Here is a 23171-nt window from a genome sequence, read left to right as displayed (position 1 = left end):
TCAGTGCCCTGTGAAAGGGTGTTCTCAAAAGCAGGAGAAATGGTTTGTAAGCGGCGCAATCGCCTTGGCCCAAAGATGTTAACGCAGCGGATGTTTCTAAATAAAAATTTGTGAATGAACCTTGTTCAGTCTGTTTCCAGTCTTCATTGAAGTTGCCTGCAATTACTTTTTAAATCCAGCAGATGTCGCCATTGAGTGATACAGCAACACAGTTTCAACGCAGAGTTGACACGGTTTGGGAAATGTGCCATACACCCAATGGGGCCTTATCAGCCCATCACTAGTGGCAGGTACGTTAATTTATTCATTTATTATTTGATAGCCCCTTCTGATAAAACATCTCGTTTTTGAGGGGGATTAAGACAGAAAACATAATTGTATCTTCAATAATGCAGACCAAATGCACTGCAGTGTAATTGTCTTATTTAGCCTTTTGGCTCTCATTTCAAGGATTAAAACTGCTTGTTATCATTGTCCTCAAAATTATCAATTTTAAGAATAGGAATATTTTAAGAATAAGATTCCTTCATCAGGTTGAAAAATACAAGGCAAGAAATGACAAAAAATTACCCCTGGGCCGATACACCTATACAAAAAAGTCTATTTTTCACAGTCCAATGTTGGCAAGTATAAACTTGCACTCTTCCCAAAAAGCAGCTCCACAGTCATTCAATAATTATATATATTTTTTATTTTAACTGCTGGAACAAATCCTTTTTAAAGCCAATACCTAAAGAATATGTATTAAGTTGATGGATATAATTACAATCACCAACAACTTTAAAGTGTGTGCAAATGTGATGGGTGCAAAGTGAAAAGCAACATAAAGCTGTGCTATTAAAAGAAAAACTCAAATATTAACATTAAGACAACCACTTCAAACGGCAAAATTCTAAAGAATAAATGTAATATTAAAATATTGCACTTAAAATACTATCATTCAATAACTAATTAAATGTTTGTGTCTTTAATACAAGCATAAGTTTTATTCTTTTTTTTATTCTGCAATTTTGCGCTCTGACCAGCAGATGGCGCCCCACGCAGCTGTCTGTCTCACCTCTCGGCAGTCCCTCAAGGCCACTCTGCAGCTCTACAGGTGAAGTTTGTTTCTGCACAAGGTACTTGAACTGAAAGTCCGTCTGACAAGGAAGGAACTATTCAGATCCATCTGATAGGTAGAGCACTTTAATCACAGTCTCCACTGTCCCTCTCAAATAAAACCCCAAAGAGGTCAAACGTGTGTTTAAAGGCTGATGCACTTGGATAAGCATAACATGAATATGTAATAATGTTATATTTCTGCCTGCTGTCAGTGGAGGCTATTTAATCAAAATTATCTATCCTCAGTGCTAAGAAATCTTAGCTTCACTGAAAGTTACTACTACCAACATTAATCACTTCAGGAGCCCTCATTTAGTTTAGTAAAATTTGAAGATATTTTTTCTTAAAATTGCATCTTTAAAAGCTAGTCTTATTCTTGGGATTCTTTGTGAATATGTGCACTGAAACTTTAAAATATTGCCCTCAGTCGCTATCCAGGCTGATAGATTTCATTAACTGTTTTATCTGTTGTTTTACTTTCCTTTGAACTTGTCAGAACTTTCTGACAACTTTCAGTCAACCTTAAATTATAACTTATGGTTATTTTTAAATGATTAGTTATTTCTACAGTTCTAATTGTAATAAGGCCTAGGTCTGGTTAGTTACTTGGTACAGTAATCCTAAATAAACCTTAACATCTTACTGAACCATTTAAGTATGCCACCCAAAAAACTAAGAAAAACAGGGTTACATATTTTTCTTCTCAGCACTGATCTTATGTTAAAAATATAGTGAACAAAGGATGTCATTTTACAGCATTTTACAAGGATATTCAGGTAACCCTTTCTTTTACAGTACATGTAATATCCATGTAATAATATGGTGATAACATAGCAAGTTACACTATATTACTATGTAAAAACAAAAACTTTATTTGGTAATTACCACAAAATTAAGGTATATTTCAAAGCAATTACTTGCATGTAATTATTGCAATTACATATTACTATGTAAGAATGGAGAATTTTGGTGAGTAATTACCATCAGGTCACTGCATAAGTTTATTATTGCCAATCACCTACCAACAGATTACAAGGTAAATTGTAACTTATGATCAGGAAAGTGGAGTGGTTAAAATTTTAGGTAGACAGGGCAAAATCAGACTGTAAAAGAATTGGGAGAAATAAAGGTAAAGTAAAAAAGGGTTAAAGTCATTTATTACGTGATGATGGTTACAGCTTCTTCCTTGTCCACTAGAGGTAGACAGATACACAGACACAAGATCTGAGGGATATATTGTTTAGAATACTACAAATATTTTACAGTTTAATTAAAAACTTAATATGTTCTAACTTCCATAAATCTTTTGCTTTTATACAGAGGCTTGTTTATTACATAAAAAAGCAGTTGGAGGCCCATCAGATTACATGGTACTGTAGGGCATTTAGCTGCATGACAAGAAAAAGCAAAAAACTGATATTTATGATTGTAAAGTATGTGGGTGAACTGAATATAGTATGTTGATTAAGTTATATAAGTTAAATCAACACAGAGGAAAGAAAAAGAATGTCATATGTTCTGTTATTCACAGCTTCAAGTCAGAGTTTCTCATCCAAATACAAAAATCTATGAAAGCGACTTTAATCGCAATGATATACTTATGAACAGCTATATAGATTAAGAAAACAAAAATATTTCACAACCATTTCACTGACTTTTCTTTTGGTGTGAATGAGAACAGCATATTCAGGCGGTATTTGACCCCCCAGTTGGGCATACATGGTAATAAACTTCCATAAAAATGAAAGCATAAACACTTCCTGCACCTGAACTCTCAAAAACACTAAGCTTGATACCCATGCATTTCATAAATTCCAGCATACTGATTATTTGGCGGAGGAGGCTTCATTATCACATAGGTGGAGTTCTCACCAGCTCCATTGGTTTTCTGTAAGAAAACAACAGAAGAGACAAAGGTTTATTTTGGTTTAGCAGGTGATGGGCTTTAGTCACACCAAATTAGTGATATTTAAAATTACTTTCTTATATATATAAATAAAACTAACTCAAGGAAGGTTTCTACTTGTTGCTTTATTTAAAGAAATAGAGTTTTTGTTATATTCATTAAAGATACCCCAAGATTCAACAACATTAATACTTTTAAAGTGATTAATTATTGGAGCTGGCCATGAATAGAGCTAAGACATAACTCCTCTACTATTAAACTAATTGATCAGATTCTTATCAAAAGAGATGACAATAGAAATAAAAATTACTATTGAGAATATGTTACTTAAACTTAAAGGGTTTTAAATCATCAAAGCTTCCGTTTTTAATGGAATCTTTGGAATCTCCATACAAGGATTTAATTTAGAGACTAAGAATAAAATGACAAATGGATTTCCTGATAAATTTTTTTTATTATTTTTAAAAAATTATCCACAGAATGCTTAGAGTGGTGCAGAATACAAGCAATAATTTATCCACTAAAAAACAATAGAATTTTGATCGGTACCAGATTTAAACGTGCACACTGAATTATTTGTAAAAAAAAAAAAAAAAGAAAAATAATAATAATAATAAATGGTCTCAGAAATAAATTTATTCTGTCAGAAGTTATATTAAAGTCTTTGAAAATGAAGAAATTGAAACCAGCCTTTGCTTTTCAGCCATAGAACAGAAAGAGAAAATGATGATTTTAAAAAATAAACTCATGAAACAGGCGTGCCATAAATAATGGTACCCCTTAAAAAGACAGAAAATAATGTGACAAAAGGGATATAAAGATATGTCCACTAATTAGCATACACTGTGTTCAGAATTATTGGGCAGGTTGTATTTTTGAGGAATATTTTTATTATTTTTGCCACAATTGTGTTTTCAATTAACCCCAAAGACTCCTTAATATCAGAGTTTCCTATTTTTTGGAAGTTGATGTGTTTTTTTGTTTTTTGTTTTTAGATTTGGCCATTTTATGAGGATGTCCGTGTGTGCAGGTAAATATTTCTGTGCAGAATTGTTAGGCACCGTAATAAAAAACAAATATATACCCATCTCACTTGTTTGTTTTCATCAGGTAAACCAATATAACAACTCAAAATTCAGAAATAAAAATTTGGGACATTCAAAAACAAAAACAAAAAAACGAAATCAGTGACCAATAACGCCACCTAGCTTCACCAACCATAGATTCTGTCAGTGTCTTGATCTGTTTGTGATCCACATTGCGTGCAGCAGCCACCACAGCCTCCCAGACACTTTTCAGAGAGGTGGACTGTTTTCCCTCTCTGTATATCTCACATTTCATGACTTTTTCTGGCCAGCCACGCTGTGGTGTATTTTCATGCGTGTGGACGGAGCATTGTCCTGCATGAATATCATAGTTTTCATGAATGATAGCGACTTCTTCTTGTACCACTGTTTGAAGAAGGTGTCTTCCAGAAAAAGGCAGTAGGTCTGGGAGATGATCTTGACTCCATTATCAACCCGGAAAGGTCCCACAAGCTCATCTTTAATGATACCATACCAGTACCCTAACTTCACCATGCTGGCGTCTGAGTGGATGAGGAACTTGCTACCCTTTACTCATCCAGCCTGGTGCCCATCCATCCATCTGGCCCATCAAGACTAACTCTCATTTCATCAGACCAAAACACCTCAGAGAAATCCGTCTTCAGCTATTTCTCGGCCAAATCTTGACATCTTGTGTATCTTGTTCAAAGGTGGCCTTTTTTTTTACTTTCCTCACCTTGGCCTGGTCCCTGCATTTTAAACACGCTGGATCCTTCTCAATTCATGGGGAGTTATTTTGTGTCTTCTTTTTTTCAACACGCTTCTTGCGCCCCTGTTTTCTATTTGCCATGAACTGCTTCAAAAGCTTGGCAATTTCCAAACTGCTGCACCCCTCTGAAAGACATCTGACCATTTCTGACTTTTCAGAGTCTGTCAAATCTCTTTTCTGAACCATTTTACCAAAGGAAAGGAAGTTGCCTAATAATTAAGCACACCTTATAAAGGGTGTTGATGTCATTAGGCTACACCCCTTCTCATTACAGAGATGCACACCACCTGATTTACTTAATTAGTAGTTTGCTTTCAAGCCTATACAGCTTGGAGTAGGACAACATGTATGAAAAGGATGATGTGATTCCTAATAATTCTGCACACAGTGTAAAGCCAGGCGTACACTGTACAATTTGTTTCAATCGTTGCATGCATCTGCTGCTGTTTAATCAGTGTGAGTTAACAGCTCACAGTTATGTTCAGCCCGACGCTCTGGTGCGATCTACCTGCTCACCCAGTACGACTAAAACCACCTCGGACTCAGCTCCACAGTGAGATGGAACAGCTCTGTAGCTCTTTATCCTGAAGCCAAACAAATAGAAGGGGGATCTAAAACTCAATATAGTGAACCATTCTGCCTTGGCAATTTGTGCCATTTTGTGCTGAGGGTCCTAGAAAGAAAAGGCGACGATGACGAAAAAGAACGTGGCTGAGCAGGCCTGGCTACTACAGTCCATCAGTTTTGCAGAGAGAGCTGCATTTCACTCACTGCATCCCTGCCATGCTGCTGTCTTTACATATGAGAGGAAGAATAAAAAGAAGAATCCTTGTTTGCGCATGTGCCCTGAGTGATTTGTCCACCACGGTTGGGAGAATATCCCGACCTCATGATTCCTGATCAGGAGGTGGTCGTGAGAGGCTGATCGCCGCTTGTAACCCCCTGTACACTACACGACTCACAACGCACGATCAGGCTGAAAGTAGGCCCAATCCAAAGATTCTCGCAAGACTGGAAAATCGCCCCTCAAATTGTACAGTGTATGCCGGGCTTCATAGGTGTCTATAGTCTTGTAATCAGTCAGTGGGTCAATATGTAGGGATATACGTTTGCTGAGTTTGAATTCAGCGCCTGCGTCCTCCAAAGGGCAGATACGCAGGCCGGTTACGTCATAGCGCTGCGCTGAGGCCAGTTCAGATTGGAAGACTCCTTGTTATGCAGCCAACAAACACAGCCTCGTTTTTGCCCATTTTGAAAGATGGGTCTGTTGTATCCTACTTAGCCGAGGGTATCCCATGATTCATTGTGAGTCCAAGAAAGCCGCTGCTCTGTACTCAGAGGAAAAAGGTAAATGGGGCTGAGCAGTGTTGAATAATGAATTGCAGTTTAATATTATACGTTAAAAAAAGTATGGGAATAGCTCAGTCAGAAATTTATGAGAATAGTTTTTTAAAAGGTTATTGAGTCAGATACAGTAGCAGCCATTCAAAATGGCCCGTCCCAGTCAAAAGGCAGCAGAAATTATTTGATCAAACCAAATCACAACCTCTTTAGCTTGGGTAGTTGGTTTTGTGGCTGCGTCATCAAAATTATTTTTTCAATACTTAAAGCTTGTTTGAAAAGCAATATCTGACTTTTATTTGTTAATTTTAATGTAATTTGTATTAAATTTTCTAATACATTTGTCCAATTCAAGTTACAGTATCGTGCAAACAATCTGACCTATATTCAACATCTAACACAATCAGCCTCTCGCCCATTGACTGCTGGAGATAGGCACCAGCACCCCTCCCGACCCCAATTGGGACAAGCGTGTCAGATATTGGATGTCTAACACAATCAAAGGACACATCAGCTTTCAAAAACAGCCATGCCAATGGCAGCAAAGGTTCGGTTACATTTGGGACAACATCTAGGGGTAGGACCACAGGTTCATTTGAGCAGATTAAAACTCATAGTGGGGATTCTGCAAAACCTTAGTGGAAAAAAAAGTGTGCTAGAAGTCCATTCTGAGAAGCGCGGAAGTGTTACATAAGAAAAAGTCAAATTTTTAATTTATTTCAAATTTGACTATAAATTACTTTCATCATCATTACTTTATTAAAGACACAAAGTTTTCCATTAAAAAAAAAAACTTTTCCTTCTTTAGAATTTGTTTTCATATTGGTGACGAATTTGCCATGGATTCATCCAATCACAACTTCAATGCCAGTAGTATGGTAAGTACAATTATGCACTAAATATTTCTCGATGAGGTTCAGGAAAATTAGATCCTGTCTATTCTTAGAAAAAGTTAAAGTCAAACATCTACATACAATGACTGACTTGGCATTGTTATGTTTTTGGTTCTGTTTAAGTTTTATCTTTGAGTTTTGGTTAGTTTTATTTCCATTTTGTGTTATTCTAGTCTTTTTGATTGTTTTTGAGTTCTTAGGTATTTGTTGTTTGCACGCTGTTGCTTTCTTTTGTCAGCCTCCTTTTCCCTAGCTGCTTTCTAGCCTCCTCCACTGTCACAGTGAGGTAGAGGTTTGACAGGAAGACCAAAATGCAGACTGAAGCTGAAGGATATTGCTGGAAGATTTATTATCCAAAAAAATTTCAACAGAAGGAAAAATCCAAAAACATAAATCCTCAAAAACTGAGAACCAGGAATAAGCACAACAAGAGGACAAGAAAATGACAAGAAAATCAGCAACAATGACTGAGCAGGAGGTGCATATAAGGGGGGGGGAAACAAAGACCAGGCTAATTAGCAGATTGGGAGCAGGTGTGAACAAGGGAAACTAGAAGAGAGCTTGGGAAAAGGAGACTGACACAAGAGGATAATAGAGGGCAAACAAGAAATATATAAGAAATCAAATACAGTCAAAAATAACTAGAATAACACAAAATGAAAATAAAACAAAATAAAACTCAAAGATAAAACTTAATTAGAACCAAAACCATGACATACATGACCGTTGTAAAAAAGACTTTTCATTGTATTATCAAACCACTTACTTAAAATTGTAGTTTGTCCATACAATCAGGTGATTTCCCTGAGAAGATCACCAAAGCCATACCACTTTTTAAAAATTGAGCTGTATATTATTTGAGCAACTATAGACCGGTATCACTGCTCTCTCAGTTTTCAAAAATGGGAAAATGGTTTTGCTCAAAAATTGAAAAAACGTCCTGAAAAACAGCTTAATCAGTGAGAAAAAATACAGATTTAAAACATCGCCGGAATTATTACAAAAAAATTACAACTGCAACTAGGGATGCACAATATTGGGATTTTGGCCGATATCCGATATGCCGATATTTTAAAACTCATGTAGCCGTTAACCGATACCGATGTTAAAGCTGGACATAAATAAGTATTCATTTAAAATAGCAGTTTTGTTATCCATTTCTGACACTTTGAAAAATAATATACTCAAATATATTTTCATATGCTGATATCAAATAGATTTTTAAAAAAGCAGTATCGATCTATTTTACTTTCAAAATCTCGTGAAATTTCATTGTTCTGTTACAAACTCTCGTAATATTTTGCAAATTCTTGTGAGATTTTGTTAGTAAAATAGATTGATACCGCGTCAATATATCAACATCTAAAAATATGGCAACATTTCGTGAATTTTCGGGGGATTTCGTAGCATAACAATGACATATAGCAATATTTCATTAGTAAAAGATATTGATATGGTGTTTTTAAATGGCAATATATCAGCATATGAAGATATTGTGATATTTTAATGTATCAATATTTTTTCCCTCTTCTTTAGAAATTTTTTAAGTCTGTAAAAAAGAAGTTTTTGAGGAAGAAGTATTAGTATTTTTTATTTTTGTTTTAGACTTTAGAAACTCAGAAGCTGATCAAATATCGGGTTAAATATCGGTGGGGTGGCCGATGTCCGATATTCAGTTTTAAGGCCGATACAGGCCCATACCGATTGGGGGCCGATTATATCGTGCATCCCTAACTGCAACTGAAAGTAAGCAATATACCGTTGCTGTCTTTATCGACTGAAGGAAAGCATTTTAAAAAAAAGGGATAAAAAAAACTGAGTCATTATTTCATATTTCATTTGAATCATATTACATTTCTTCCTCAGTTTATAGTTAAGTTCAGAATCTTTCATACAGATTCAAGCATAAATTGATCGTGAAATTTAATCTATTCATCATTTCTTAAGACAGGAAATAATATAAGAATCTGTGGAAGAAGCTAAACTTTCAGAAGATCAAAAAATATGGAAACATATTAAAGCAATTAAATTTTTAGAAGAGGTTTGATTGTTGTTATGCCTAATGAAATGCCAAATAAATGTAAATCTTTCTTTGAAAAGGGTTGAAATCCTTTTAACCAATCCATGTATTATTTCGCAAATGCTGAGCGGTAAGCAGAAACAAATCACTTGATTTTATCAAAATAAAATGAAAGCTTTTTTAATGAAAACATACATTTGTGGAAAACGGCTTTATAGAAACAACAGTAAACAAATTATTTCCAAGAAACTTATAAAACTGCTGTTGGGCTAATACTATTTCTGACATTTTGAATTGAAAAAGCTTCCTGGATGGGAAGCAAAACGTCTTCAAACTTGGAAACAAAGTTCAGTGGATTGTTTTTTAATTTTTTTAAAAATTACTATGACCTGGATGAAAAACGATCTTCACCAACAAATGTTAAATAAAACACTGTGAAGAAGCATGATGAAAAGACGGTCCTGGCAGACCATGGATGTTTTTGTAAGTGATTTGCCACAAACTTCCTTCGTCTTAACTTCTAAAACCATCTGTGGTTTCAAGATTTTGACATGATTCATTTGCCCTAGATTTGCTTTACTTTTGTTTTCTAATTTATTTATTTTTTTAAACTTTTTGGTTGAAAAAACTTTCAGTCCAAAACCTGGATGCTTTTTTTGATATTAAAATGTTTTAAATGTCAAATCCCATAACAATTGCTGCTTACAATTGAGGGGAGCGGAAGTGTTATATCAACAAGCCTTTTCCTGTAAGTCGAACCCTCACCCCTTGCTCACACTGGCTCCGGTGCAGTTACCAAGCCGACGGAGACCGCAACTCCCGCACACCCCCTCTCACACCGCCCTTTTGACTACGGTGCGGTGCGGCTCTGCGGCTCCGGCAACAGGTCCGGAGATTTAACAGAAGTTCACTTGAGTTCACGTAACTTCACGCGATAACACGGCCCAAATAAAGGATTTTTGCGAGAGCTTGTTGCGGAGGGCTCCGGCACGCCGCAAGGATAGCTTTCTTGCGGAATTTTCTGCAGCGCCGGAGTGTCTCGGTAACCGCAACCGGACAGCTCAGCAGCCGGTGAGAGAGGTTTACGTCTTTTTAATGACTTGGAATCACTGCGGCGCCGCACCCACCGCACCGCAACGGTAAGACCGGAGTCGGTGTGAGCCTGGGGTTACAGCGCACTCTCACAGGGAGTCGAGCAACCGGTAGATGATTAATATTTGTTAAATATACAACACCTAAAACCTTGAGGCAGATTGACAACAGCAGTAGAAGATGACACTGGGTGCCACCACTATCAACTAAGGTTACAATTTGCACTGCCTCACCAAAATTGGATACTGGAAGGAGGGAAAACGGTGCCTGGTCTGATGCGTCTTGATTTCTGCTGCGACATTCAGATGGTAGGGACAAAATTTGGCCTCAACAACATGAAAGCATGTATCAATCCTGCCTTGTTGCAACGGTTAAGGCTGGTGTTGGTAGTGTAATGGTATTTTATTGGTACAATTTAGGCCCCTAAATACCAACTGAACATTGTGTCAACACCACAGCCTACATGTTCTATGAGCTTGCTGACCATCTCTTTATGACCACAGTGTACCCATCTCCTGATGTCTTCTTCCAGAAGGATAACACGCCATGTCATAAAGCACAAATCATCTAAGATTGGTAACTTAAACATGACGATAAGTTCACTGCACTTAAAAGGCCCTCCACACTGACCAGATCTCAATGAAATAGATCACCTTTGGGATGCAGTGGAACAGTAGATTTTCATCACGGATGAGCAGCCAACAAATCTGCAGCATCTGCATGGTGCGATTATAGAATTTTGGACAAACCTCTCTGATAAAGGTTTCCAGTACCTTCTTGAATCTTTTGCAAAAGAAATGAAAGCTTTTCTGAAAGCCGGTGAGTATAGATGTGGCTTTTTATTTGCAAGGGTTGATGTCAAGGATTTTTACCACTTGCCCTTTGGGCTAGTTGCTTTCAAATTTAATTTGCCTGGAAACAATTTTTACTTGCCCAGTATAATGTTTGAAAAATATAGTTATTAATATTCATTTTTGTATATATATCAATGAAACGTGTTTTTTTTATATATATATATTTTTTGTAATTAAGTAATTGTACAGGTTCCTGGTGTGTATATGCATGCGTCAGATAATGAATTCAAGCCTACATTGTTAAAGTGCTTTTCACTCCTTCCTGCACATTCTTTTCAAACTAAACTTTGCTTTTAACTGTTATGTGCTTAGAAAAATATAAATTATAATATTAAAAATCTTTAAAAAACTTACACTACTACTACTCACCAATTTAACATGTTTAGCTCTATAACATTTAAATGCACCACTCCAATGTCTAAGGGAAAAAAATTGAAAATTTTTTAATGTATGACCACTGTACAGAAGACTGCCATGTGATAGAAATATTTACACTGTGCGCATACAATTATTATTTTCCTAATCCCTGAATGATCATTTTTAATCTAGCGTGTACTATAGTATACCATAGATTAAATTCATCATCCAGCTAGTGCTCTGCAGAATTCTCTCCCCAAGGAGAGAAAAATCACGACATCTAACGGAAAATCACACGAGAATGTGTACAAAACAACAAAGATGGAGCCGGCAACGCTTGTGGGTCGTTTTCAGCAAATGTTGGTGATTTTAAAGTAATTCTGAGTGATAAATAATTTTTTTTTTTGCGATCATTGCACTTGCCCGGCGGGCAAATGCAATGAAATTTGTACTCTCCCGACAATAAAACCTACTTGCCCCGGGAGATCGGGCAATGGTTAACATCGAGCCCTGATTTGAGATATTTAAACTGGGTTTCAAAAGCCTTGAGACATTAGTAAAGTAATACAAACTAAATATTTTGTTATTGTCAGCTAATTTAGTCATTTGGATTCACAAGGAGAGGACACAAAAGCAGGTGAGTGTAGATGTAGCTTTTTATTTTATATTTTTAAACTGAGTTTCAAAAGCCTTGAGACATTACTAAAGTAATACAAACTAAATATTTTGTTATTGTAAGCTAATTAAATAATTTAGATTCACAAGGAGAGGACACAATCATTGAGCCTAGCCACTTCTGAGCCAGAGTTGTCAGAAGCCTCTGTCCTGGTGTGAGAAGAAATATCACAGGGCAGTTTCGCTGTTCTAAAGTCCTCTTTTTAAATAATCATAACTAAAAAAGTATACATATATTGTAAATGAAAAAGGTGTGGAGTCTTGAAGAACAGTGGAGAAGCACATAATCCACAAAGAATCAAATCTAATGTGAAGTTTCTATTTTTTTTATCTGTCAGGAAATGTTTTTTCACCCTCATTCTGCTGACATGGCTTTTGGAGATAATCATCTCTTGTGCCAGCAGAAATGGATTTTCACTTTTTAAATTATCTAAAGACTTCCCTCTTTTCGTCATTGTTGACAGGGCTTAGCTCAGACAAACCCAACACTAGGTTTTAAAGAGAAAGATAAACCCCGCTGTTCTGACCAAATCACACAGCAAATCAACAGGAATTTATCCAAAAAAAAGTTTACCAAAAGTTTACTTTTTGCTAGAATTATGATTTACTGAAATGCATATTAGTATGTGTAGAAATATTCGCCAAACATCAGATACTGAGAAGCTTTAAAATATATACATGAACAAGTTACCCTGTTTGCCATTGTCACTCTGACGAAGAAACAGGTGATCACACATCCATACAGGAACATCAGGGACAGCAGACCAATCAGAATCCAGTAGGCCTCATTAGAAGGACAGTCCTTAACTTCTGATTACAAAAAAAAACAGACAGAAAACAGAAGTGAGAATATGTCAATTTGGTTTCTCCTGTATTCCTGGCAAAGTTTTTACACCAAATACCATTCCTGACAAACCCTTGATTTGAACCCAGCTTCCCCTAATTACACCCAAGGACTTTAAACTCTCCACCATTGGGACAACATATATAATTAAGATGCTGAAATACTGGGTGGTCCCATCCTAAAATGAAGAGAGTGTGGTAGTCTACAAAAACAACATTAGTCTCCCAATCTCCGTGATCATGTAGGCCAAGCTAATTAGATCATTTTATATCTCAAAAGTTACAATAAAGACATCTCTATTTATGTTGTTTCTTCGTTACTATCATCATAGTTAAAGGAAAAGTCTGGTCATATTTAGAATTCAAACTTCTGAAAGTACTTTAAATATGAAAATTATTACATCCTGTTCAACAAATGATAAGTGCTTTTAATTCAGAGTAATTTTCATTGGAATGTGCTTTACTGGAGGCATCCATGTTTTTCGAAGAACACTTCAGCCACCTACTGGTTTATGACATCGGTATCAGCTGTTGATCAAGTCCCAGTGCTTTATCTGGTGTTTGTCACAACGCGCTATTATCCAAGTCATCTTGAAAAAATTCTTCTTCCAAATGTTGGCTACATATTACGTGTTTTAAGTTTTGTTTTTTTTCAATTTTACCAAATGTAATCTTAAATAATTTTTGTTGATAGCAGATGTGCCTAGTAGCTCCCATTTGTTCTGGTTGTAAAGATAGGAGAACAGCGCTAGGCTTACCGCACCGTGACGTCACCGCTGGAAGATGTCAGGAGTGAGGTGTTACTATATTTTGGCAAAAATGTCAGCTCCCAGACTCAGTGATCGCGACAAAAATTATTACTTTTAATTTTTTACTGATTAACCCTAAATTCTTTAAATCCCCGCAAACGTATTAGTTTTAGGTATCGTTAGGTTTATTCTTTATACATCATGTGCATTGTTATTCTGTTAGCCAGATTAGAGAGAGAAGAAGGCCTTCCTTCACATTGTGGATGTCACTGTGTGCACGGAGGTCATCTAAATAGGACAGCCTTCTCGTCTTTTAAAGATACACAGGATATGAGCACATCTTGGAGCCGGACTGATAGAGGAGATGTATCTGTAATCCTGGGGCATAGAGGCAAGACGCATACAGGTCAGGGCATTGATGGCGTGTCAGTTTCTGATACGGACAGCTAAGCATCCACCTGATGCAACTCATAGACCCATGAGGTATAAGAAGCAGGAGATGACCTTGTTCGGGGCTCAATCTTTGCCGGACACTCGCGGACGTGATTTTTTTAGCCCACAGCTGTGCAAGCTCCAAGGATTTTTCTCTGTCCTGTAACGACCTGATCTGGAATAAACTCTGTTACTTTTTTACTCCTGTTTTATAGTCCTTTTATATGGTTTTACCCCGTTTGAGTTAAGAGTAGTAAAGAACTTGCTGCCAGGAAAAGAACCGGAATGGAAGTCCCGAGGCGCAACTGCCTTCAAGGGGACATAACTTCATCATTTAACAGTATAGATAAGGACCTATTGATTATTCCTTGCTGGCCGGACTTTTCCTTTAACACAGCTGCATTTTGGGCAAATGAGATAATTCATAAAGGGCATCATTCTAACTTGGTCAATATTTTCTGGTCAAAGGGCGGACATTTTAAAGTTGTTCAGCTACTTTGGTGGATATATAGGCAGGGACTAGATGACAAAAATTGTAAGCTTCTCTGAGGGTAGGAGTTTTAACTGATATCATTATACGCATCTTTAAATATTAAGGAATTCCAGATTATAAGCTGTAAGCTAGTTTCGGTATAGTTCTCTTTCTTCCTCTTTCTAATGTTTCTGCGACTTCCGCTCACAGTATTTAGAATGATCTCCATCTCTTACTGTATAACACGTGAGATCATTACTTTGTTAGTAAAGGTACAAGTTTAAATAATGTGTGAATGTATTGATTTGGTAGTTTGTAATCACACACCTTGCTTTAGCTTGGTTGGTTTTCCTTTGCTTTTGTTGTTCACATTTCCCAACTTCACATTTATCTCACACTGATAGCTGAACTTCATTTCTTCTGGTCCAACATTTAGTAAAATAAAGACAAACTTTTTGGAGTTCTCCTGATAGGCGACAATATTTGTGCAGTTATCCGTTCCTATCTGGCAGATCTTCTCTTGGATTTCCCTAAACATCAAAATGAAGATTAAACATTTAATTAACTCTATTAATTAGAATCAAGGCATCTACTTCTTCATTAATCTGAAATCTAGATGTTCAAAATAAAAATCTTAAATCTGTTCAAACCAAATACACACACTTGTTTATACAGTACAGACAGACAGACAGAAAGACATAGTACAATGAACTATATCTGTATTTGTTCTTTCTTTTGTGACTTATATGTAACTGGCCTCTTGGCCAGATCTCTCCTGCAGAAGATAATTTAAATATCAGTGTGACTAACCCAGGAAATAAAAGTTAAATTATATGGTGGCACAACACCATTCAGCTAAGTGTAAAAAATGCTTTTGTCTAACTTTTGGGATTTTATTTCTTCCAAATAATGAAAAGTGATGTAAAACTTTTAGCCATTTCTATAAAAGGAATCCCTTTATTATATCCAGATAAATATTTACTGATCTTCATGTTTATTTTTGGATAAAGATCCAGATGAAAAGACACATCTACCTTCTTAGGAAATTGCTCATTTCTATCCCCTCTATTTCTATCCATCCAATTAAGATATAAATGTTACCATAGAATGTTATATCTATTTCTTTTAAATATATTTAACATTGTAGCTTAGTTATTCTTTTAATTAAGTTATGGATTTAAAAAAGGCAGTTTTGAAGATAGTAAGATTAGTTATCAAGAATATGTTCGATTTTTACAAATCTTTAAGTTAAATTTTTGGGTAATAAAGAGTAAAAATAACTGCCATTCTTTTCCATTTCTTTCTTTCAACCAAGAGTTGTGAAGGTGTTTCATCAGCTCAAGTATTTCTGAAAACAACATTATCCCTGCTAAGTTTTGTTGCCATAATGCCAGTAAAGGCTTTGCATCTACTAAAGGTTGCAAAACAAAAGGTGAGAGAGCATTTCGATTAAATATTTGCAAAATAGAGAAATGCTGAATTATAAAAAGAAGTATTCTGAATATGAAAAATGTATCTCTATTTTCATGTAATGTTAAATATTAAATGTCAGCTGTGAAAATGTATTTAAATATTTATTCTTCTTTTTCCTGAATAATCAAAATGGAGGCTCAAGGCTAAAAATGCATGAGTCTAATTAAGCTGTTATATAAAGGTTATATTGGTCGATATCCTAAATTCTAATCTTATAAAATGAAAACAGGATGTAAGTAAAAAAATGTCACCCATTACATTTATTAAAGTGTTTGTAATCATTTTAAAACAAATTTCACCCCTGGGTAAACTTCAATACTAAAGTAAAAAAACAGGAAAGTATTAAAAACATAGATTACTCTGTTTTTATTTTAAAATACAGTGAGAAGTAAAATAAGCTTACTAAAAACAACAGTTATAGTTCTGACACAAAAGATCCTACAAAAACCCCAAAAAAACTAATAAAACATCACAGCTGAAATAAAATTAAAGTTTGGATTATTAAAAACTTAATTAATTATGCTGCTTTAGTAGAAATGTTCATCTATTTAAAGGTGTTTTTCTTAGCCGTGCTTTAATATGACCCTCTCAGACACCATAGAGAGGACACTCACTGTGAAATCCTGTACAGTCCAACCTCCTGCACGGTTGATTCCTCTGCATCATGTTGACAGCTGATAGAGGCTGTTTGGTCTGGATTAACATCCTGAAACTGTGGCTGGTTTACGTTAAAATCTGATGGAAATAAAGGATGAGTTAGGAAAAATAGATTCTGGTACTGTAAGACCTACTAATGTAATTCTTCTCCATTTCGGTATTGTGACACTGATTTCTACCAGAACCAACAAAAGACTTTATAAAATGTGATTTGATGGTTGGGTTACATACTGTATAGGAGTTGGGTTGGTTCTCCCGTTGCGGTCAAATCCAGATCATTTATTTCCAATGTTATCTCACACTCATAGGTAAACTTCATTTGTTCAAGACCAACATTTTTTAAAGTAAAGACATAGTGTCTGTCGGTTTTTTGCTGCTGGATAATATTTGGGCAGCTAGGCATTCCCTTCTGGCAAAGCTTGCTTGTTCCTGTCCTAAAAGTTAAAACACAGATGAAATATTAAATGAATTAACTGAATGGTGCAGAAGCAAAACATCGGTTTGTCCGAATAATATGATATAAGCTGGTAAAAAAATAGATCATGAAAAAAAACATTTTTTTTTAAGCGAGAATGTGTTAAAAGTTTAAATAAATTGAAAGTCTTTAAATCTTTAAGAGCAAATAATAACTACTTTCATAAGAAAATTAAAACCAAAGCAAAGCTAACTTCTGCAAATGTGTTTTTACGATTTATACTTCTGCTGAATTAATAAACGTAAAAATGCTTTTGACACCTCTCATAAATTCCCAAAAAATAAAATTGAAGAGACAAGGCTGAGGCAGTTTTTGAAAAATAAGAGGAATGAAGGTAAAGCTGCCAGAGAATAAACAGGGAACATCACAGAAGAGGTTCATGAATGTAGTCAGGGAAGAAATGTAGATGTTGATGTGACAGGAGAGCCCCAGACTAGTGGGTCAAGTCCGATGCACTAGTCTGATGCACTAGTCTGATGCACTAGTCAGCATCAGACTAGTGCATCAGCTGTAGCTATGCTGAAGAGACTTTGTGGTTTAATAGCATGGCTGCTTGATTTTAGAACAACAAACAGTAGTTTTGATATTATTGTTGAAGCTTTTAATGACCACAAACCTTATCATTTACTAACATCATTAAAAGATTTTTTTAATGTTCCCACTTGCCTTGCTGAGGTTTAAGCGTCTGCATAGCAGGATTTATACCCCATATGGGCATAACAGGAAGAAAAACTATGAGGATTATTTAGGATAAGAAATAATTATTTCATTGGAAAGTATAACACTGGAATATGGAGAATTTTGAAAAAAACCGAAATTTAATTGGGCCATACATTTTATAAGATGTTTCTTGTCATGCTTCTTCCACAACTCTCAAAATTTAACTAAACTATTGACTCAGAAACATTGGCCATGTTTAAAACTGAGAAACATTTTCATCTATGTTTATGACATACAAATAATGTAAAAAAATATCTAAATAACAAGGTGTCGTCCAAACATAGAGACATGAAACATGAACATGTAGGAAAATCAACAAGTATGTGAATGTAAAGATTACAGCAGTGTAGTTTAAACCCACAGTGGAATGTAGTGCATGTAGGAGTGTCAGGGACTTATATACCTCAACCAAAGAAATGCTGCAGAGATAATTTAAAAAAGAGGGGACACTAATGGTGAGGGTTTATCTCACATTATAATATCTCATTTGGGGCATATCCATTTTAAACTCTACGAAATGCCAAAAAATAGCATTAAATATCCACCTAAAGCATAGTTATATAGCTACTTACATAAGGAAAAAACTAAAAACAAGTTCTGTTAAAATGCACACAAATAAATATATTATTTGACTAGCTGTATGATTACAGAAGCATCATCAGGTCACTCACGGTTTTTTAAGGTTTAGACGAACATCCCTAAGGTTAAAGTTCTCTGCGTCATGTTCACAGCTGATAGAAGCTGTTTTGTCAGTGTTAACATCCTGAAATGGGGGCTGGATCACCTTAAAACCTGATGGATAAGAAAGGATTTGGTTATAATTACTTTTTTATATTTCTATTGATCTGTATGCAAGTATAGTAACACAAATCTGAAACACAACCATTTCTTTGAACACAACCAAAACAAAAAAGCCTTTGAGTTACTGCAATTTCCCTTTGGGATTAATACTTTTGAGTTGAATTAAACCATGTAGAGTAGGTAACTTTTTCTTACCTTTGCTCATGATGACTGTGGGCATCAGAAAGATCAATACGAAGATGAAAATATTCAAGTAGACCTGTGCCATCGTAGCAACACGATGTCTACTTCCAATGTAGCTGAAATAAGGTGGAAACCTTCAACAGAAACGCTGCTGCAATCATTTAGTCTTGGTAAAAGTAGAAGTGGAAAGGAGTGAACGTTGTGTTTGCACTGTGTTGCATGACGTTTTTTTTTTTTTTTGGTTGTTTGGTTTCTGTGGGTGAGTCTTCCTGTGCTTTCATTTTTTTTTTTTTTTATAAATCCTCGCAGCAAAGCCTTTTGATTTTAAAGATAGTGAATAGGTTAAACTGTTCTTGAAATTATTGTCTTGCTGTGTTGCATATGAATATAAAACAAGAGTCAAGACTTCCTATTGTCGATTCACCAATATTGTCTTGCAGTAAAGTACAGAGTAACACAGAACATGAAGCAGAATAGTACAGAAGATTAATTTGCCATGGCACATACTGAGAAATACAATGAAATTCTACAATATTTGTACATTCCAATGAGCACCATTGCTTTTTGTTATGATCCTTTACAGCAGGGGTCAGCAATGCAAACTGTTCAAACAGCCATATTGGACCAAGACAACAAATTTCTCTGAAGCCACAAAACTGTAAAAGTCTTAGATATGTCCTGTATGGCAACACGGACTGTAAGTATATTAGCCCACTATAAAAAAGGACACAGGCTTAAATATATAATAAGCTGTAGAAGCCATTATGTATAAGCTCTATAAAAGAGGGGAAATGATGTGTGTATGGGCGTGTGTTTCACCGGAAAGGGCAAATCGGTTTGACCGGATTATGGAAGCAGTTGTGCATCAACAACGTTGTTTGACTCTACCACCACGGGACATTCCTGTTTTTGATGGAGATCCATTGCAGTATCACCATTTTATAAAAGCATTTGAACAAGGCGTTGAAGAAAAGGCCAGCAAAGCAGACTGTATTTATTATATGGAGCAATTTACCAGAGGACAGCCAAGGGAATTGGTCCGTAGCTGCCAGCATATGGCTCCTGAAAATGGATACAGTATGGCCAAGCAACTTCTAAAAGAACACTTTGGAAATGAGTATAAGCTTGCTAATGCTTATATTGAAAAAGTTTTGGCCTGGCATACAATAAAATCAGAGGATGGCAAATCACTTCAAGCATATGCTTTATATTTGCGTGGATGTTGCAATGTGATGCAAGAGCTTGAATATATGGAAGAATTGAACATGCCAACAAATATAAAAATCATGGTCTCTAAATTACCATACAAGTTGAGGGAAAGATGGAGGACAAAGGCCCATGACATCATGGAACAACACAACCGAAGAGCTCACTTACATGGCTTGGTGACATATTTGGAACGTCAAGTACGGATTCTTTTAAATCCCATTTATGGAGACATCGAGCATGCACAACGAAACAGTTCAAGGGCATCTATACAAAAGGCACAATGTTCTGGAGGAGTAAAGGGAAGCTTCGCCACTACTGTGAAACCAGTGAACTCTGACAACAAAGGTGTGTTGGATGGTTCTCAAATGGAGCTGTGTTGTTGCTGTTCGCACACTCATTGCCTAGACAACTGTAAACTGTTCAAGAGTAAAAAACACAGAGATAAAATCTCTTTTCTAAAAGAGAAAGGGTTTTTCTTTGGTTGCCTGTGCATAGGACACATGAGTCGTAACTGTACCAATCGTTTGAGCTGTCGAACCTGTGGTCAGCAGCATCCAACTGTGCTTCATATTAGTCCAATCAAGGAACAAAATTCACCTGTTATTCTTCTTTCTACTCCTACACAAACATGTGGTCTTACAGGGGCCGGAAAAGACTGTCTTTTATCCATCGTTCCAGTTCGTGTCAAGTCCACTACAGGAACTGAAGAGGTGCAGACTTACGCATTTTTGATCCCGGTAGTTCTGCTACATTCTCCACGGAAGAGATTATGAAAAAATTTAAGATTAAAGGAAGACAAACTCAGTTTTTGTTGACTTCCATGGGACAAGAAAAGGTGATTCCAGCACACCTGTTGTTTGGAATTGAAGTTGCAGGGATTAATTCAAACACTTTCCACCTGCTTCCAGAGGTTTTAACACAAAAAGAAATGCCAGTATTAAAGTCAAATATTGCTACACCTGCAGACCTGAAAAGATTTCCATATTTGTCAAAGATTTCTATTCCCAACATAGATGCTACTGTTGGGTTGTTGATAGGAACCAACGCACCCAAGCTATTGGAGCCCTGGGAAGTAATCAACAGCAGATCGGATGGCCTGTATGCTATAAGGACAGTATTGGGATGGGTCATTAATGGACCTATGCATGGAAACGAAATGAGCAGAACAGCAGTTGTGAACAGAATTTCTGTGACAAATCTGGAGCTAATGCTACAAAACCAGTACAATCATGACTTTAATGAAAAACCCTCAGCAGGTAAAGAGATGTCAAGGGAGGATTTGAAATGTATGGACACAATGGATTCTACTGCACATCTAAAGGAAGGCAGATATGTTCTTAACATACCCCTAAGAAATCCAGTTATGACATTACCCAATAACTTTTCTATGGCAAAGCAGAGGATTCTTAGCTTAAAGAAAAGGCTAGTGAGCAACCCGCAGTTTTGTCAAGAGTATGTGTTGTATATGCAAAATGTAATAAAGCTAGGGTATGCAGAAAAGGTGCCAGAGAAAGAGTTGAAAGGAAAATCAGGAAAGGTGTGGTATATTCCACATCATGGTGTATACCATCCAAGAAAATGAGCTCTACGAGTGGTTTTTGACTGTGGAGCCACTTTCAAAGGAAGATTTCTCAATAAGGAGTTACTACAAGGTCCCAATCTCGCCAGCTCTCTGCTTGGAGTCCTCATCAGGTTTAGACAGAGGCCAATAGCATGTATGGGCAATATACAAGCTATGTTTCATCAAGTAAAGGTTGCAGAGCACCAGAGAGATCTTCTTCGTTTCCTCTGGTGGGAAGACGGATACCTATAGAAGGAAGTTCAAAACTTCAGGATGACTGTTCGCTTATTTGGTGCTGTGTCATCACCTAGCTGTACCAGCTATGCACTGAGAAAGACGGCTGATGACAACAAGGCTGATTTCTTTCATGATGTGGTGAAAGCGGTTAAACAAAATTTTTGTGGATGACTGCTTAATCAGTTTTGGTTCAGAGAAAAAAGCCAAACAGGTGATAAAAGATCTAAGCATTCTCTGTGAGAAAGGAGGCTTTACTCTGGAAAAGTGGATCAGTAAAATCGAGAGGTTTTGCAAAGTATTCCAGAAGATCGGTGGGCAAAGGATCTAAAAGAGCTCAACCTAGATCGGGACAAACTTCCTATGGAGAGAGCTTTAGGGCTACTCTGGTGTGTGGAATCGGATGATTTCAAGTTCAAGATTGAAGTAAAACAGCAATGTCTCACTAGACGTAGTATACTGTCAGTAACCAGCTCTGTGTATGATCCTTTGGGAATTCTTGCACCTGTCACTCTCTATGCCAAGATGTTGCAACAGGAACTCTGCAAAAGAAAATGTGGTTGGGATGAGGCTTTACCTCCTGATATTTTGAAAAAAAGGAATTCATGGACTCAAGAGCTTGTACTCTTGACGTCATTTCAAATGAAACAATGCATTCTACCAAAAGACTTTGGGGAGTCTGTTTGTACAGAATTGCATCATTTTGCTGATGCCAGCAAAGATGGTTATGGAACTGTGTCATACATTCGGCTAAAGAACTCCCAGAATGACATCCACGTTGCTTTTCTATTAGGCAAGGCACGAGTTGCTCCACTGAAGACCATCACAATCCCCCGAATGGAATTAACAGCTGCTGTCTTGGCTGCTCGGGTGGATGTCCTGTTGAAAGCGGAGCTGCAACTATGGATTGATGATTCTGTGTTCTGGACCGACAGTATGTCAGTATTGAAGTACATCTACAATGAAGGCACATGATTTCAAGTGTTTGTGGCAAATAGAGTCTCTGCTATAAGAGAGGCTTCACATCCTTCTCAATGGAGACATATCTGCTCAGAGGGCAATCCAGCGGATGCCGCCTCAAGAGGAATGAGAATATCAGAATTTGTTGAATATCAAATCTGGCTTAAAGGGCCCAATTTTTGATGGAAATCTGACCAGGAATGGCCACAAGCTTCCTTTGATCCTGTGATAGAAGTTGAAGATCCTGAGGTCCACAAAAGTGCAGCTGTGAGTGTGTCATTTTGTAATGAATTAAATCCTACTGATCGGCTCATCAGTTACTTTTCTGATTGGCAAAAGCTGAAAAAA

The 23171-nt window shown here is 36.4% G+C and overlaps 1 protein-coding gene across 2 annotated transcripts; it reads right to left on the bottom strand.

Annotated features, from left to right (window-relative positions):
• Positions 1-2241: 2241 nt before the first annotated feature.
• LOC119794080 lies at positions 2242-19064 on the bottom strand. 2 transcript variants are annotated; one of them, XM_038301428.1, is made up of 7 exons: positions 18872-19064; positions 18547-18667; positions 16912-17114; positions 16638-16758; positions 14878-15080; positions 12746-12861; positions 2242-2989 (listed from the first exon to the last, which is right to left on the bottom strand). In XM_038301428.1, the coding sequence occupies exons 1-7, from the start codon at positions 18942-18944 to the stop codon at positions 2885-2887; spliced, it is 942 nt and encodes a 313-aa protein (XP_038157356.1). In that variant the 5' UTR covers positions 18945-19064; the 3' UTR covers positions 2242-2884. The 2 variants fall into 2 exon arrangements, with proteins under 2 accessions (XP_038157356.1, XP_038157354.1); XM_038301426.1 differs by having other exon boundaries at positions 12746-12864; positions 18872-19061.
• Positions 19065-23171: the final 4107 nt, after the last annotated feature.

The sequence above is a fragment of the Cyprinodon tularosa genome, unplaced genomic scaffold (assembly GCF_016077235.1).
Source record: "Cyprinodon tularosa strain WSP-4 unplaced genomic scaffold, ASM1607723v1 ctg467, whole genome shotgun sequence".
NCBI lineage: Eukaryota > Metazoa > Chordata > Actinopteri > Cyprinodontiformes > Cyprinodontidae > Cyprinodon > Cyprinodon tularosa.
This window is presented reverse-complemented; position numbering and strand designations above follow the sequence as displayed.

Excerpts from the sequence above, each read along its gene's own strand:
- LOC119794080 (XM_038301426.1), bottom strand. The coding sequence starts at position 18,944 with ATGGCACAGGTCTACTTGAATATTTTCATCTTCGTATTGATCTTTCTG. Across the intron at positions 17,115-18,546 it reads CGTCTAAACCTTAAAAAACC|GACAGGAACAAGCAAGCTTT; the intron begins GTGAGTGACCTG and ends TTTAACTTTTAG. Across the intron at positions 12,865-14,877 it reads ACCAACCAAGCTAAAGCAAG|AAGTTAAGGACTGTCCTTCT; the intron begins GTGTGTGATTAC and ends TTTTGTAATCAG.